The sequence below is a fragment of the Calliopsis andreniformis genome, chromosome 5 (assembly GCF_051401765.1).
Source record: "Calliopsis andreniformis isolate RMS-2024a chromosome 5, iyCalAndr_principal, whole genome shotgun sequence".
Classification (NCBI taxonomy): Eukaryota; Metazoa; Arthropoda; class Insecta; order Hymenoptera; family Andrenidae; genus Calliopsis; species Calliopsis andreniformis.
In genome coordinates this window covers 21,702,898-21,722,062 of record NC_135066.1, presented here as the reverse complement: position 1 = coordinate 21,722,062, position 19,165 = coordinate 21,702,898, and the positions used below count along the sequence as shown (strand labels likewise).

At 36.4% G+C, this 19,165-nt stretch overlaps 1 protein-coding gene across 1 annotated transcript in view; it reads left to right on the top strand.

The window, feature by feature from the left end:
• LOC143179325 (dipeptidase 1) overlaps positions 1–19,165 on the top strand; it is a 418,835-nt gene that overhangs the window by 318,948 nt on the left and 80,722 nt on the right. Inside the window, exon 7 of the mRNA XM_076378510.1 lies at positions 3,682–3,751. Coding sequence (XP_076234625.1) covers positions 3,682–3,751 — 70 coding nt within the window. The remainder of the gene's footprint in view (positions 1–3,681; positions 3,752–19,165) is intronic.

Here is a 19,165-nt window from a genome sequence, read left to right as displayed (position 1 = left end):
AGAGATACAACGCCGATTTTAACAAAATGCGTCTCGATCATTAAAATTAATCTTGTCTTGTATGTCATGTTTCGTTTTATGTATGCATTTGTTCCTTCGTAGCGCTTCAACACAAAGCAACGAGCATTAGGCGAGCTGTTGAAAAGAGAAATATGTGGCATCAAAAAAGAAATTTGTTCGTGCGCAACATGACTCTACCCTTTATTTACGATGGTACGCGGTGCGATACTCGAGGGACTCATAAAGTAGGTCTGGGTTGAAAACCTGGTCGAATCGGATCGATGGTCGCTGTTGTGTAACACTTCGACCTCGAATTGTTAGTTACAGCCAACGATATTCAGGGACATGCCGAGGTTATCTCATACAACTCTTCGGGGTATAAATTCCAGGTTTGATCCTCGAAGGAATCGCGAAATTATTCTGGTTTAATGGGGAGTTTCCGATGCAGAAAGTATGTGGGTCGTTCTGCGGACATGCTTTAAGGCTTCGTAGCTCAGAGAAGAAGGGTAGCAAGATATCACCTATAAAATTGATGCTTAACTATAATAGTGGCGAATCCGATATCTGAAAAGAGCTCATTACTCCGTTCCTTCTGCCGTTCAATAAATTTTCTAGTATTGGTTGTATGGAGCCACTACGCGATCGCTGTGAATTATTTTATCTGCACTCAGTGTTCGAAATTCAGGTAAACGAAAGAACGAGAATATTCAATGACTAGGAATCAATGTGATGTATGTACATGAATGTATGTACGTGTTCACTGTTAGTTTTAGTCATTTAATGACCGAATTGTAATTAAGAAAATAATTACATAATATATATAGAAAATTCACAATTTTTGAACGTATTAAGCTTCAAACTCATAGTGTTGCTACTGAGCAACATGTCCATCTTTCCTAATTATTTTTCTATAATATTTTAACACATAAATCAGTGATTTTCAAATATTGTGCAATTAAGCATGTGCGTAAGTCGTAGGGAATTAAAAGCCAATTGATTTTTATTTGTCATTCCCGTATAAACTGAATTAAAATATTTCATAATTTAAGAAATTCAAGGTTAATGTATTAAATACTTGAAAATTTGAAGATTTAAAAATTTGGAAACTCATACTTTGAACATATTAGAAATTAAAAATTCGTTAAAAATTGTTAAGGAATTGAAGACATGTGTCTAAAATATTCTAAATTTTGAAGATTGGAAATTTGGAAATTTGTAGAATTACTTGTATTGGTGAAAAATAGTATTGCTATCTAGTCTCGTTAACCCCATGTAGATATATCAAAAGTTTAACAGTTCTGCAGTAAATCCAATAAAATTGTGACTTCGAGTGCAGCATTTTATTTCACCATTTTCCTTCCCATTTTCAATTATACTATACCTGCATTTCCACATCTTCTTAAATTTGTATATTCCTATCAGATTAATTGAAGAATCACTTGTACAAAAACCATCCGCAAAATGAATCCACATTTTACGCTCTGTATACACCTTACAAACTCGACACTAAAAAAATGATAAAAGCCTAAGAGATACAAAAATTTCCTTGTCTACAGAATACGCTCCAAAAAAAAAAGAATAAAACTTCATCCAATCGCGGTTACTGCCAAAACACTACCTCCGTTACAACAATAGACCGAGTCGCATCGGAGAAAGTGTTCTCCCAAACCAACGTCAATCTCTGGGCCTCTCCTCTCTCTTTTTTTCCACCTTTTTCATATACTTCTTTGTCTCTCCGCGTTATTCCCTGTGGGAACGGCGGGAATCGTAGAGACGATTGCATTTTTCGCAATTCTCGATGACGACGAGTTATCGACCTCTCCCAACGTTCTGCTGAAGCGTTTTCGTGGCGACAGGACCGCAGCATTCGAGCAAAAATGGAGTGTAGAAGAAAGATTACCGGCTTCGTCGAGTGGATTAAATTTTCTACGGCTTCGCAAGTCATCGACAATTCTTCGACCTTTTTTCTTTTGAACTGTGACTACCTCGAACATTATATGTTCTTCCTTAAGCTTGGGTATTACTTCTCGTTGTGACAAATTCTTTTTTGAATTTAAAGTGATTCAGAAGATCGCGTCTCGGAGTCCTTTCCTCCGACTGCTGAAACTTTGGGAAACAAAAAGCTGATCAGAAAGAAAAGCTTGGGGAAGGTAGTTTTCGATTAGACTCAGCCTAAATATGAACATTTAATTGCTTTTGCATGAAAGTAATAGTATTATTGGCAATGACTCGTAAGGAATTATTTGACAATGGACCAAGGTATAATAGTTTATTTTAGATACAGGACGTTTTAAAGTTCTTGTGGTCTAAAATTATCATTGATATAATAATGATGATGATGACAATGATGATGACAATAGTAAAAGCCTATAAGAGAAACTAATTACCGTTGAACTGTATTATACTTTTATTATTGGATATTATTATTAATATAACTTCTTTCAACTCTATTTGAAATGTTCGTTACTACTATCACATCCTAGAAAGAATGAAAATTTTGTATTCGAAAAGTAACTTAATTCCAGCATTATAAAATATATAGTGAATATATAAGTGAATTTTATATAAATATAAGTGAATTTTAACACTTATACTTATACTTAAAGTACATAAATTTTAAGACTTCATTTCACTCTTTGAGAATGTTTTCCGTTCAATAAAACAACTGCTTATTAAAACCAGTATGCTCTATATGCATTCAAGTAGCAACATATAACGTAGTAGAAAATTACTTGAACAAATATTTCTCTGTGTATACAATGTACTAGATGTTCGACAACAGGTGTCAGATTTTTTCAAAGCTGCCAAAATACTATTTTAGGTACTATTGAACATTTGAATCTTTAAACTTTAAAAATTTGACAAATTGAATATTTGTATCCAAAATATTTGAATATTTAAAAATCTAAAAGCTTTCAATACTTAAGAATTAAAAATTAAAAAATTAAGAAGTTAAATTGAAATTTTGAAGACTTATATCCTAAATTTTTGAAAATTTCAAGGTTCGAAAACTAGAAAATTTAAAAATCTTAAATATTTGAGCATATGGACGATATCTCTAACATGGAACTTATTCTATTCGCGAAGCAGGTTAGTCGCAGTACTATCAGTAGAACAAGTCAATGACGTGTCAAGTCAGACACATTTTACACACATTTTAGGCGTTTTTTTTACCTATTAATAACTCAGAAACAAAGTCTAAAACGTAATGATGTCATTCTTCATTTTCATGTCTTATTTCCAAATCATCTTTAAAATTTCTAACTAACGTCGAATATTGTATCTTTAAGTAGAATATGTATTTCTTAGTGATCTCACACGAATTTACAATAATAGAAATTGTACTCTTCTCAAGCTCCCTTCTTTTTCTTAAATATTAATCGGTACACTTTATAGATATTACTTTTATACTTCTGTATTTAATTAAACTGTACCTACAATAACAAAATTCATAAAATAATGTATCGCAATGTTTCAAACTTACATCTACTGCTTTAAACAAGGTCACAAATGTTGAAGAAATAACAGTTCATTGGGAAACAACTCGATTGAATTTTTGGTACATATTATCGATATTTGTTTTGTAATGGAAAAAAGTGCAGAGCCATTGAAAAATGATTAAATTTTCCAGTGGTTCTGCACATGAGAAGGAAGAAGTACTAACAGATATTTTCTTGGCAGGGCAGTCTGTTCAGTTGGCGAAACGAACAGTACCCAGGACTCGACGCCAGGCCTCAGTGAGTTCGGAAAGGTAAGTTAACAAATGTCCCCATCATTCTACACTCTTCCCATTATTAAACTGCGGACATTTATACAAATTGAAATTTTTATAGACACTATTAGAAAAATGAAAATGAATTGAAAATTCATTTCAGTCACCAAAAATTATAGCGTGCATTTTATTTTTGATACTTTTTACGTTTTTGCATATTATGTATATTCTATACTTTTTAGCGTACTTAAATTTCTTATGAGCACATAAAGGTCTGTGGTTTATGCATTACTATCATTTCATCCATGCTCTTTGAATCTTCTATTTTGCACTTTCTTGAAATAATACGTAATAAATGGTACAGTTTGCGAAACTGCGGAATATTCTTACAGCGAGAATACTATTTATAATAATAATAATAAATATTTTAACTATTTATGATAATAAATATTTGAAAATGTCTCTATATCCAACTAAACAAATTGATATGTTAGTAAAAAGAATAAAAGTGTTGAATTAGGAATGGTTTTAATTTCAATTTTGAAGTAGTAACTTTTTTGAACAAACTTAATTTATTCCTTCCTAAACTTAATTTATTCTTTTTATTATGCTGTAAGTAAAATATTTTTTGTACTCTTTTTTAATGGGCTATCCATTAATGGACTGCGAGAATTTATGCAAGATCATATTTTCATAAACTTCAATAAGGGAATGGCACCTAAGTAGGAATTTGTTTCACCCTTCCAATGTTCTAACTGTATGGTACTTTAGATACTTAATGTACATTTGCATATGCGAGCATTCCGTACATTCTAAACCGGTCCCGCACAGATCGAGAATATTTCCAAATGTGATTATGCCCGAATATAATTGATGAGAAGTTGAATCTCACATGACTCGCTTATACTTATGAAACAATTCTAATCTTTGAAAAGGTATACGAAAATTAAAATTATTTGAAATAAAAATTGAAAAAAAGTAAAAACCTATCTATAGCTTCAACCTCACGACCTGCAGATTGTGAGTCAGCACTTCCCACTCGGTTATTGGACTTTCTCATAAATTTATTTCATTAAACCACATTTTCCTGAGAAACCCCAATTGTTTGCATATAGTAAACAATAATTATTTATGGAAAGTGATTTATAAACCACCTTGACTTGCTACATTTTCATATATGCAAAAGTCACTGACATTGAACCTTTCGTACTATTTGTAACGAGTGCGAAACGTTGCTAGTATTCATTAACGATGTTATTATTTATACAATTAGTAAATAATAAAGAACGTGTATTATAATATAATAACGAAAACATTACATATATGTAAGAATATATATTTTCTTAAGGCCACTGGTTTCAGAGCCCAATTTCGCATAAGTGTAGTGTAACTAGGAATATTATTATTTTGTTTATAACGTAAAAATTCAAAATTCTATTTTATTCATATTTTGTGTTTTGGTTCATACTATTCGCATATAAATTTGTGAAACGGTCGATCAACATTCAGTCAGTGTAAACAACGAAAGTATACTGTTATTATGTTTCCTTAATTTTTTCTGTATTTTCTGTACTTTTGTGTTTTATGTTTTCCACCGCCAAGTTTGGAGTTGGTATGCACAACTTAGCATGAATTAGAGCCGATAAAAAAATACGTATCGAATATTTTCGACTATTCTACAGTCCTGCCAAATTTCACAAGAATCAGAGATTTATGCCTCGCGATGTTCCCTTGTTAGGCTCACAGTAGATAGCCTTCCATTCATATGTTTTAAGGGATGTTCCAGATTCCACAAAATTAAAGAATCGAATCCGAAATATAAATCAGAATATATTACTGGTTCCTTTACGGTCATTTGTCTGGTACCATAATTCCGAAAAACCGAAAATCAGCTTGCAATATCTATACAGGAACTGTTGATAACTTAAAGCGGCTGACCGTTTTGTATTTCTCTCATGAGTCTGCGACCACATTTTACGAGTACCGAAATTCTGACCGTAATCTCGAGAGGTTTCATGTTCGGTCTTTTGTTATACGCAGTAAGGGCTATATGAATTTTAGTATCAATTAAACGCTTTTCTAACCATTCAAAGGAGAAAAAATTAAAATACAAAAAAGAAATTATAATGCAAGTACACATTTTGTGAAATGCAACGAGAGCTGTAAACCTTGGAAAATAAAGAAATAATCTAATTCATCAACCAAATCAATTCCAATTTTTGATATATTTTCATGTTTTTTAATGTAATATGTACAAGCTTTTGACAAAAACTACCAGTAAAAATTTATTTAATACATTTTAAAATGATACAAGTGAATCGTTGAAGCTATTTTTGTTTATACTTCTTGATCACGGTTTCTTGACATAATTAAACATAATTAAACAATGTCTAATTTTTATTTGTATTAAAAATATGCAACAAATATAACTCTTAACACACGATATAAATTATACGATACGATATACAATTGTCTGTTTTCGAAATAAATTCAATAATAAAATTGAAACTAATTATCTTTAAACCAACTATTATTTTACTTAACACTAAATACATTACGAGTTAACTTATATTGTCTGATTAATAGGTAGATAGACATATGTATTATAATATCCAAGGAAATTCAATTGATATTGAATTATATACATGGACCAATAGTTAATAATTAGTCTGATATAAAGAACGTCTAAAACAATGTATTATTATACATAACAAAATATGATAATTAACACATTAACTGAAAGATATTTTTTTTGAAATTTTTGGTCGGATAAAATACACCAAATATATTTTTGGCGCCGAGTGGTCTACGTAAAATTCCAAAATCCCCAAATGGGGATCGTGGCAGCTAATGGGTTAACAGAGAAAATAGTATCTACATGTAAGAATATAGTATACTATACTAATTAACACAGACTATCAATGAGGCACATGTGTCTCATACAGCGGAATGTAAATTATTACATTAAATAGGAACAACTAAGTATATCCGTTATGTTTGGTCTTCGGAAAAAAGAGTCAGGATAAAGGTATACTATTGGAGAGGACACATCTGATCGCGGAAAGTATTTTTTCTCAAGGTCATTTTTTACGAGATATCGAGGTCATCAGAATTTTTTCTAAATGAGATTGTGTATATCTCTTTTCATATTCTTATAGAGCATGAAAAGACGATTACGTACAACGACCATATTAACCATACAATCACTTTGTCTCAAGATATTTGAAGAACAAGCGTATAGTCATTTTGACAGAGAATTCGTTAAAAAATACTAAAATTATGAACATATGCGATACTTTGTATATTTAACAAGACAGTGATTTGACATATAAATCAAAAATCGATCAGAAATATTAGTATAACTATTAATATACATCCCAGATAGCACACAATGTCTTGAAGATATCTATTTTATGTTCATTTTATGCCTGAACGTCTTATGACATAATTTAGACGTCTTAAAAACATCTAAGAGCGTACATATTAAAGACTTGCAAAGTTTACGTTTATAAAACGTCTTAAAGACACACTACATGGACGTCCTAAAGACTTACACTTTTAAACGGTTTAAAAACGTCTAATTTTTATCTAAACGTCTTATATGCGCAATTTGGGCGTCCTTAAAAAGACTTACAAATGTTTCTTAAGACGTCCTAAAGACATACTGATTTGTAACATCGGACGTCTCAAAGACGTCTTTTGGACATTTTTAGGACTATATTGGATGTTTTTAAGACGTTTTTAAGATGTCTCTGTGCTATTTGGGATATAAGTGCAATATACTGTCAATACACAATCGCTACATTTAGTTATTAGATTATAATATTTGTAAAGCATTAATAAAATCAAAGAAAGAATTGAAAATATAATTAACAGAAAAGAGGTAGACTGTTTCACACGATTATTTAAAAAAAATTATTTCTAACACACGTAACCTTTAAAACAAGTTACTCACAAAAAACGGTATTTAACAAAGTATTACGTCAAATTTGAAGAATACTTACTTAATGCATGTTATGTACAAAAATTATATGGATTAAATGGATAAAATATATGTTTGTACTATTTAGAATGAATATTTTGATATATCTACCTAATAGAAAACAGTCAATAAGTTAGCATTGTTAGGGACAAAGGTATATGTACATACAACAATAAATTTATGAACACATCATAGAATCTAAATATTAATGCAAATGTAACAACTAGCTGCGACTTCGACTACGAAGAAATCAAGTTTTAAAAGACATTTTTTCTATTACATTTAATAAATAATAAGTGATAATTAGATCTGAAGAGTGGCAGTGATATAAATCCCTAACTCATAACCCTAACCTCAAATCCTTAAATCGAATCCTCGCGCCAGCGACATGCAACCGTGTACGCACACATAACAGGACGCTTCGCATTACGCATGCGCACAAAATCAGTACGTTACCAAAGCGACATCCTATGGCGTGCGATGGAACAGGCATTGACGACAGGACGACAACCGGATGATGACAGCACGAGCCAACCAACAAGCAACGCTCTCTATACGCCTGCGCAAACATCACCAAACGCATGCGCCAAAACCTCGGAACCAATTGGTAGCGCGTATCCTGCAATGACTCCTGAACACGCAGGCACAACACGACACTACCCCTACATCGAGGGCAGTCAGTGGGCCCAAAAGAGGGAGGCAATTTTCCCGTATAAATAGGGCAACATCAGCACCAGCAAAAGAGACACAGAGAAAGTCAGAGAGTGACAGAAGTAGTAGTACGCAGCGCAGTTCTCTTTAACTTCCAAATCCATACCGAGGCAGCTTTAACCAGCTCTTTGGTTCCTTCGATTTAGGCAACTTTAGTCAGCTCCTGGATTACTCCTAACCGAGGCAGCTTTAACCAGCTCCTGGGTTCCTCCAAATTGAGGCAGCTTTAATCAGCTCCTTGATTGCCACTCTGAGGCAGCTTTAACCAGTTTCTCGGCCTTTCATTGATCCACATTGACATTGATCATCACTGCCATCTGCTTAGATTATAAGTCATTAATAGATGACTAAAGAGGATATAGAACCTCGTAACAAATATCAGTTCATATGTTAATAAGAATCTATCTCATTAAAAGACTGAAGTTTGTATGATTATAAGAATAGAATTAAGTACCTTAGTAGTGTAAAACATTTAGGTTAATAAATCATTTCATGTTTTATTTTAAAGAGAAATCATAGTCTATGAAATTTATTTTTTAGCCGCATGTCACACAAATCCTACTCTCTGTTCACAGATAAGCCGCTCTATCTGTGGACGTTTTATGTACTACGACGCGCGGTTCGTTACACAAGTCTCTGTATGTTTGCTTTTATTTAATAACAGCTAATGTTTATGTTTCTATATGAAAATGTGACTCGAGAGGTCAAGTGATTTTTCAAAAAATTTTAACTTTGAAATGCAAATATCTCGAGATTTAATAATCGTATGGTTAATATGGTCGTTGAATTTACATTCTTATGCTCTCTAGGAATAAGAAAAAAATATATAGAATTTAATTTTAAAATATACCGATGTTCTTGAAATCTTGTAAAAAATTGACCTTGATCAAAAATTCTTTCCGCGATTACATGTGTCTTCTCACATACTGTAATTTTGTCTTGAGGATTTTTTCATAAGACCAAAAATAACCAAGATATTTAGATGATTCCATTTAAATGCAGCATCCTGTGCATATGACATAATGAAAGTATTACGGTTATTAATAACAAATAATTCATGAAATATTAATTATAATAGTAATGCCGAGAAAGACTAATAATATTGGGCAGGGCAAAACCGGGCAAGAAGAATTGAAGCACCCAAATAAGAAGTAAACTAAATCTATATGAAAGTATGCAGCAGAAAGTACTAGCTGAGGAAGCAAAATAGAACATTGTGCAACTAGTGCAACGGGTGATTTCCGATGAGTGTGAAATTTGTCACCTGAGCGAAGCGAGGGTGACAATCACACTCGTCGAAAGTCACCTCAGCGCACATGTTGAACATACTATTTTCTGAAACATAGTGTGAGAAACTCGATTTCTCGTGCCTTTATGCCAGAGATTATTATTTCGCACACGGTCCAGTCCCAGCGGGAGAATAGAATATCTCATGCACGTTACACAGGCACCAGAAATCGAATTTCGCGCACTGCGTTCTAAAAAAATTATTTGAAGAAAATGAAGAAAGGGAAATAAAATTTATTTACAGCGAGCTATACAAACATATCAAAGAGATAACACTGATAGAAAGAACTAATTGTCTGAACTAACGAAAATCCTTGAGAATCAAAAGGGTAGTAGAATACTAAAAATAGCTCTATAGAAACGAGTACAGTAATGTTGCGGACGAAAGCCGTTTCGTCTACACAGACGAGAGCCGCGGTCTATCCCCACTACCTCGTTTGATATGTGCCGCCGAGAAGCTAATTCTTGGAACCATAGCGTTCGAACTCGACGCCCGAGAACAAGGAGGCCACAAAAACAAGGATGGCATTAGAGATTTAAATAGGAAAAATTGACGTTTCTTATTCACAAACGGATTTTGTGATCCAAATCTCGATGAAAATGATATCAAACACGACATGATTCCAATTATTTATAACATACATAATACTTGGTATTGTTGTGTAGTACTGCGTTATGTACTGCGTTAACAGTTTATTTTCTTTCTCAATAAGTACAATTGGAAGTGCTTGAGTCAACCGTCGTTGGTCGCACTTCTTGTCAGCTCGAAAACAGCGCGTGGAAACCTTGCGCCCTCTTTTTTTTGTTTCGCATGCGAGTGCTGACCAATCAGCCAGCTCGTCGACTTACTTTCGCACCCTCTATTTTCTTACTCCGTAAGCTAACCTAAGAACAAGCGCGGGACAACTTGGGAGAAGGTACCCCCATAAAAACCCCAATGATTCATCGGAATTTCCTCTGGACCCTCGCTCAACGGCGCGGTCGAGCTCGGTGTCCACCGCCGGTCCCGCTCTCGCGCACCCAACACCGTAGGGCCTTTCAGAAATTCACGGGTTTATGATGCCTGTATTAGCTATTGAGGCCTAAATGTTTCCCTTTGTGTGTGCCGATGTGCGCTACAGTAGAAAGAAAAGTCATACTTATCCACGTATACAGTAATGTTACGGACGAGAGCCGCGACGAGACCTGAGCGCACCCAACCCAGAGCAGCGACGAGACCCGAGCGCGGCTTTCGTCCCTGATTGGTAGTCGATTCGATAGCCGCGACCAGACCCCAACGCGGATTTCGTCCGTGACTGGTAGTCGATTCGATAGCCGCGACCAGACTAGAACGCGGCTCTCGTCCGTGACTGGTAGTCGATTCGATAGACGTGACCAGACCCGAGCGCAGCTCTCGTCGGTAACATTACTTATGTGAATTAAGGAGATTTCGTTTAGAAGAATCAACACACGAAAGGGGACTATAGCCAAAATATGTAGTAAAAAAAGTAAAATATTAAAACAAAAAGTAATGCATGTATGGCAGTGAGGAAATCTGTGACACGTTCAGTCTTCCATTATACTCCTTTATTTTTACAATTCCAAATCCTTCTGGACGCTCATTTCGCACTTACTCTCGTGTTTAATCAATCTTCTGTTTCGTAATTTGCGCACTTTGCGGCCCCGTTTATTGTAAAGATTGTATCAGGCAATAACCATATTATAATAAGTATACATATATACCTTCTTATATATGTACCATACAATAGAAAACAATACAACACAGTACGTAGATATCTTCTTGTGTGTATATATATATACAATACATACATACACACGTACGTAGGTACACACGTATATACGTATATTCATACAAACATAATGAATATAAGTGATATAACATATAACAAATATACTATAATTAAAAACTAGTAATTATAATAGCTATTACTGTTAACAAATTTGTGGGACTATTTAGATTTTAAACTAAATACTTTCTTACTTGCACTTGCTTCGATGAACTCGTTGTTAGTGTATATTTGTCTTTCATTTTCGTAGCTTTTTCTTTTCTAGTTTTCCTTAGTTATTTACCATTTCCTCTCTTCTCTTTCGACTTCTACGCTCTTAAGGGTTCGTCCGGGCCAGGTCATCATCAAGCACATTTGGCAAGCAGACCAGGGCGACCAGACTAGGGCGACCTTGGGGGTACGATCAGATATGTCAGAGCGGCGACATTACCGACAAAATTAGGCAAAAACAGGGGTTTACGGCCTGACACTTTTCGTCCTTATATGAGATGATTTTAAACTGGGAATGGGTTCACTCTAAAAAAAACAGTTCAATGCAGCACAGTCAACTCGCGATTTAACGAAATTCTACTGATATTTAGTAATACGAGTGTTGTAAAGTAGAGCAAAAATCTACCATTGACAGCTATGGAAATTCAAGCATTTTTATGTAATTCAGAGAGTACTTTGAACGAAATCGCGAGTTGACTGCGCTGCGTTGTACTTTTTTCTATCGAATGAACCCTTTCCCAGTTCAAAATGTTCTCATATAAGGACGAAAAGTGTCAGGCCGTAAAACCATACAACAGTATTGCTTTTGGCTGGGTTATCGATAAAACAGAGCAAAAAATGTGACAAATTTAGTTGAGCATTTGCAAACCAGGCGACGCCTAATTTGAAAGGCTGCCGATGTGGAATCGGAATCTGTGATACCCAAATTAACGATGCGAGTTACTGAAAATTTCCCCCTCCACTACACACACCACTTTAGGAGTCGCGTGTACGTGAGCTCGGCGCTTCGGGCCACTCCGGCCATATTCGAAAAGTCAAAAGAGAACGCAAGTGTAAAGTGAACCTTACTCTCTCGCTCTTTAAATACTGTCCAAGTTGCCGACAAACGACACAAACCGCGCGCTATATTTTCATTTGCCCAGACATATTTACGAAAGCCCGAGAAGACTAGAATACGGAGCCCGTCTTTTGCTATCATGCAGGTTCAAATCTGTGACTTTTTTATTTCATACATAATTTGTAGTAGCTTTTTAACTTTAGAATTCCTCGCTTCATATATTACTTCATTTATAAAATACTGTAGAAAATATAATTCATATTTTAGCCACACAGATAGCCATAAAACACAGTTGCATCGTTCTCATTTTTTTACAACCAGTCTTTTATGGAATGAAATAATAATTTGAGTTATAATAATATAAAATCAAATTTATATAAAGATTGGAATTGCATATTAAAATTACTTGTAGAATAAAAAAAAAGTTGCAGGTTTGAACGGGATCCGAACTCGATCAATGGTATAGACATAGATGACAGGTATAGGATCCGTGCATCTTGACGTTCATCATTTCATTACGGTTACGAGGTGAGATTGTGAGATCCTATACACGTCTGATGTCGCAGTCAGATTATGTATAATGAAGAAATAAATGCAGTAGATCACATGTATGTATATCAAAACAGTCGTGTGCGTTTGGATACACCACCAGACATGCATAGGGAATTGAAATATCTCAATACCGTCGATTAGCTATTGCGATTTCGAGTAACACTCGGTCATGTTCGGCTCGTGTCGCATATCGCATTGCTCGCTCCTAACCTAGCGCGTTATCACTTATGTATACGTACAGGGTGTCCCGTGTAACACACAAAAGAAAAACACAAAATTAAAAAAGTGTTTACATGTCATTTGCATGGTATAAGGGGGAAAATTTATTGGCTATAACAAATTATCTTTTAGATTATTATTTTCAAAGATATGATAATCAAGTTTAGTTTTTTAAATAGAACTATATACTTTTTTTCAAATCATTTTGTAGTGCGTTTCAAGATAAATTTAAGGACATAGAAATTATGTATCTGTTTTCAAATGGTCTTCGAGATATTGGATACGAAAGTTTAGTGTTTTTCAGCACAGGAAAACCTGCTCGAGTAGAGAGCACCGCAGGAAATCTCGCCTACGCGTCAAGTGCCACATGCCATACATTGTTCGTTGAAACCAATACGGGAGGGTCTGCTGCAGGAACAGTAGGCCTAAATTCTGGAAATGGTTTTCCTGTGAACCTGACTATCATATCTTTGAAAATAATAATTTGAAAGATAATTTCATCTAGCCAATAGATTTTTTCCTGTATATGTATAGATACAGTAATGTTGCCGACGAGAGCTGTTTCGTCTACACGCACGAGAGCCGCGGTCTATCCCCACTACCTCGTATGATGTGTACCTCCGTGTAACCAATTCTTGGAACCATCGCGTACGAGCTCGATACCCCAGAACAAGGCGGCCATAAAAAACAAAGATATCATTAAGGATTTAAATAGGAAAAATTGAAGTTTCTTATTCGCAAACAGATTTTCACGCACGTAACACCAGTAAATTCCTTATGCTCTCCCGATGAAAATGATATTAAACACGACAGGATTCCGATTCTTTATAACATACATAAAACTTGATTTATAGAAAGAAAGGTCACGCTCATTTACGTATACAGTAATGTTACAGACGAGAGCCGTGCTCGGGTCTCGTAACGGCTCTTGTTCGTGTGAACGAAACGGCCCTCGATCGTATTATTACTGTATTTAGAATCCAACGATCCTAATCCAGACCTAACTCAAAATATACATACACAAATACATATATATATTAATATTTCTATTTAAAATTGGTTTGAGTTTCATTAGTATCTACTTATATATGTAAAATAATATATACTTCTATATTATATATTCTATGTTTTTTTTGCTTCTTCGGTCGTGCATTAATTATCTTGGCGACCGAGAGTAAAGGAAGCCAAATCGACTACCAGTCACGGACGAGAGCCGCGACCAGACCCAAGCGCGGTTCTCGTCCGTAACATTACTGTATATGTATACGTATACTTATGTACACGCACACATATGCGTGATCTTCATATTAATATAAAAACGATATTTGGAAAAAGTGTCTATCTCGAGAAAGGCATCGACGTGGGCAAACAATGAATAATATGAATGTAGTGGTATTTAGAATGTGACACTCGTAAAAGTTATACACATACAAATGACATGTGTCGTTTTATAAATACCACTACATTCACACGATTCAGTGCTATATTGTATCACAGAAAATATCTTAGCAATCGGAAACATCGCGCGTGGCTCGTGCCGCTTGCAGGGATTTGAACAGTTGAATATGGCGTTTCAAGAGTGAGAGAGTAAGACTCATATTCGCACTCTCTCTACTTTCCGCAAATGTCCGAAGTCGGTCGCGAAGCGTCGAGTTCACGTACACATAGCTCGTATAGTAGTGTGTGCAGTAGAGGGGGAAATTTTCTAAGCTACCTCCCGAATTTGAAATCATAGAAAGGCTCCATCTTGCGTTCATCAAGCAGCCACGTGTCTGTGGATAATACTATTTCTATAACGAAAACTGTAATAGCAGATACCGACCTGGCAATTTCGAAATGTCACGTGACTACCGTACCCCCTTAAGGACTGTTTCTTCTCCTTCAACTGTCTCTCCGGTTTTCCCTCCTTTCCGTTTTCCTGCTTCGTTTTTTCTACTATCACTATCTTTACTCATGTGAAGTTAGCTCACACTAGTAACCAAATCCAATAAAACATGGGTGAAAAAATTGCTCTTTAATTGCCCATAATTGCTCATCAATTACTTTTAATTGCTCACCTTTCGTTTTCGAAATATTTCCAAACAACTTTTTTGGGCATCTAGGAACTTTTATGGGTTGGCAACGACATACAATATCCCGAAATTTCTAAAATAATGTACAAAACGAACTACACAAGCTACAAAAAAATTGCTCTTTGCTCAGAATTAATTGCTCAACCTTTAATACGCAACAATTAGGCCAATAAACAACAAATTTTATAAATAAGAATATGAAACTGTAATCTAGTAACTTCTAAATGCGCATGTGCAAATCTTTAGTAACATTAATACAGATCGTACGTCCGCATCCACACGAAAACTCAAAAACTTGCTCCACTACATTGCGCAATGACTTAAACAATTGCTCTTTATTTGCTCGTTCCTGCCCTGCAATTACTTTTAATTGCTCACTCGTAATCTTCTAAAACTTTCGGCAGAATGATCTTGCAATTACAACTGCGTTAAGTTGGCAGTATATATTAGTTTATAATTATACAAGTTTCCAAAAAATTGCCCTATCTTACTGCAGAATGGCTTAAAAAATTGCTCTTTTCTTGCCCATTATTGCTCTGTAATTAATTTTAATTGCTCCCTCTTATTTTTCGAGAAATTTCCGAAAAACTGTGATGTCCTTTCAACTGCATTAGGTTGGTAACATTGACCAGTCTAATATTTTTCTTCGATTCGAAAAATTGCTCTATCTCATTGCAGAATGGCTTAAAAAAATGCTCTTTTCTTGCCCATTATTGCTCTGTAATTAGTTTTAATTGCTCACCTCTAGTTTTCGAGAAATCTGTAAAAAAAACATCGTGCTATTCGCACCGACGCGAAGTTGGTCACACGTGTCAATTTGCTAGGTTATAACGACGCATGAAAATTGTCGTATCTCAATAAATGACGACTTAAGGGGGCAGACTCCTTCGGGGCCTACTCCGAATCGATCGAAACGCTGTTGCGAAAAAACGGGCATTAGTGAAAACATATAATTTATACATGCGACATTTGATAATGTGGCATCTAGCGTTATCCTGTTCAATTACAAATGAGAAGTGCGAAGGTATAATTGCCAAATCGCATCGTAGGAAAGTTCTGTCACGCTGTTGCCACATCAATTACAATTTTATGCATCAGTAAATCTGTACTGAATACGCCTTGAGCCGATATTTTGCTTCATACGGAATATAGAAAAGAACGGTGCGAGCGAGAAAGAAAGAGTATCACGAATGAAACAATACATATGTGTCCAAAATTATAAAAGTGGTCCAAGAAACAACATTTTCGTATGAGATGCACACAAAATTTCACATTTATAATAAATTTTCATTAATCAAGACGAATTACAATGTTACGTAATAATGTCGACTCCATTTACAGCTTTTGGGGTTCGATCTGATCCAAACTTGAATAATGCTTTTACTCAAAATATACTACATGGTAGTAAATGACATTCGACTGGCAAAATTGGACCCAATAATAAATTGGTGAATTAAGTTGAGTGGTATAATTGTAATCTATGAAAAGGTATACGAAAATTAGAATTATTTAAAATAAAAATTGAAAACAAAAAAAATTAAAAGCTACCACGAGATTCGAACCCGGCACCTGCAGACTATGAGGGAATGCCTAATTCTCACTAAACTAAGGTACTTTCGTGTAAAATTAGTGGATTAAACTATAACTTATGGAACAATTCCAATTGTTTGTTTACAGTAAATAATAACTATTGAAGAATAATGATTCGTAAACCACCTTTACTTGCTACATTTTCATCGATGCAAGGGTCGTCACACTGAACCTCTCGTGCTGTTTGCAACGAGTGCAAGACGTTGCGAGTATTCATTAGCAATGTTATTATTTATACATTTAGTGAACAATAAACAACATGTATCATAATATAATGACAAAAACATTATACGGGTACATGTTTTTCGTAAAACCACTCGTTTCAGAGTTGGATTCGTTCGAGTTTTCCTGATGGGCAGAATTGTAATATGTACATACATATATGTGGCAACAGCGTGACCAAAACTTTCATTACGTTTTGGCAACTAAGCCTTTCTTGCGTCTGTATTCGTGTATTCGATGAATACGAATTCAGCTGTCAAATTCGAGATTACGTTTACCGACTGATCTATATTTTCATCGATGCTGATGGTAATATGACCAAATTGATTGAGATATACCATCAACGCTTCTAACGGCAAATCGTTGAACTATTTTTGTGTCAAAACTGGTGCACAACGAAAATTACTATCATTACAATGTACTATCTTCCTTTTCGGGAAGTATTTAAGTGCAAAATATTCTAAGCGCGGGACACTTAGTCCGGAGCAACCGAGTCGGCACGTTTAAAGATTCCTGTAGCTATTATCTGAGTGTTACCTTAACATAATTGAGAGCGGAATTAGTTGGAGTCCTTTTATATTATTCGCCTCAATGTGATAACCTTGTTATCTTCTAAATGGGATCTTATCGTTAATTTGAAACAATATGTCTAACGACCGAAATTTAACACAGTCCCGCGACACGTAGCCGCGGGCAATTACTCGTTTCCCGCTACAGCGATCGCATTACAATGGTTTTTGGGCGGCGACGAGGTTGAAACGCACGTTCGGCATGCGTAAGAGACCCGCCCGAGGGACTGCTGTTACAACGAGGTTACACCAGCAAGCCGACAATGTACCCACACGCGACAACCGTTCGTTATCACGCCGCTAAGCCGCGGACGCGCCGTTTATTCGAGTCCGCAGGCTTCGAGAAACACGCACGCGAAGGCTTTCTTCCTGTTACACGGCCTACACGACCCCCAGGAGTCTGCCCTCTCAAAATTTCGCGTTCGAACCGAGCTATTCTGAGTTAAACGGGGAGAACAATGGGGGAAGACTTACCACCTGCGACCTGGTCAGCGTCCCGTACAAGAAGAAGGCCGAAATCGCTGCGTGCAGCAGGATCTCGGCACGCGACGCTACCCCCACCGTGCCCCGATTGGCTCGCTCGTGTCGCGCGACCTCGCGACCAGTTCGAATGTCTATGGTTGATTGGCAGGGACTCCCTGAGTCCCCCTGAAACTCTTCTTGCGGCGGGGATCCGAGACACAGTATTAAGGTCGCTTCCCATTGCTGTAACGGGCTCGTTCGGTCATAAATTGTGCGTGCTCGGCGAATTTTATTCGAAAAGACGTTCCCACTAGGCGAGCATAGGTGCATGGTCGCTTTGGGTCTGTCGGGCTCGTTTGGTGATTAAGCAGATCACGGTGCAGGTCCGCTGGGCACTTCAGACCCTCCTGCTCGTAGAGTTGACACTTTCAAGTGGACGGCGAACGCTCTCGCGGCCCGAACTTACAGCAATGGGAAGCGACCTTTAGATGTCGCACTTTTGGGGTCCGCTGCCATCATCTGCCCGCGAGATGGCTCCCGTGGCAACGTCCCTGCGTCTCTCCGGTAAGGACTTCTCCCCAGAACGCGGTGCGAGGTGGCCAACCTCGCGCGCGTCGGCTGGTTCCCATCCATCGGTGCGTCCTCGTACAACCGTGGGGCAGCCCACCCATCGTGCATCCTCCCTGAGTTGGCTCGATGGGCCACGACAGTCTTCCATGTTAGGCGTCGCGTCACTTGCCGGGAGGAGTGACTCTGGAGCGGCTGGTAGCTTGGCCGCTCCTCGATTCCGAAGATCCGTCGCAAGAGACCTTGTCGGTGGCTCCGTTGTTGTCTCACACCTGTCTCTTACCAATGCTGGCATTTGGGCCGACGAGAAAACCCTGGTAGCTTGAGCATAAAAGAGGTGTTAGTAACGCGTAGACTCCCGATGGTGCACACTAAAGGCCTCTCT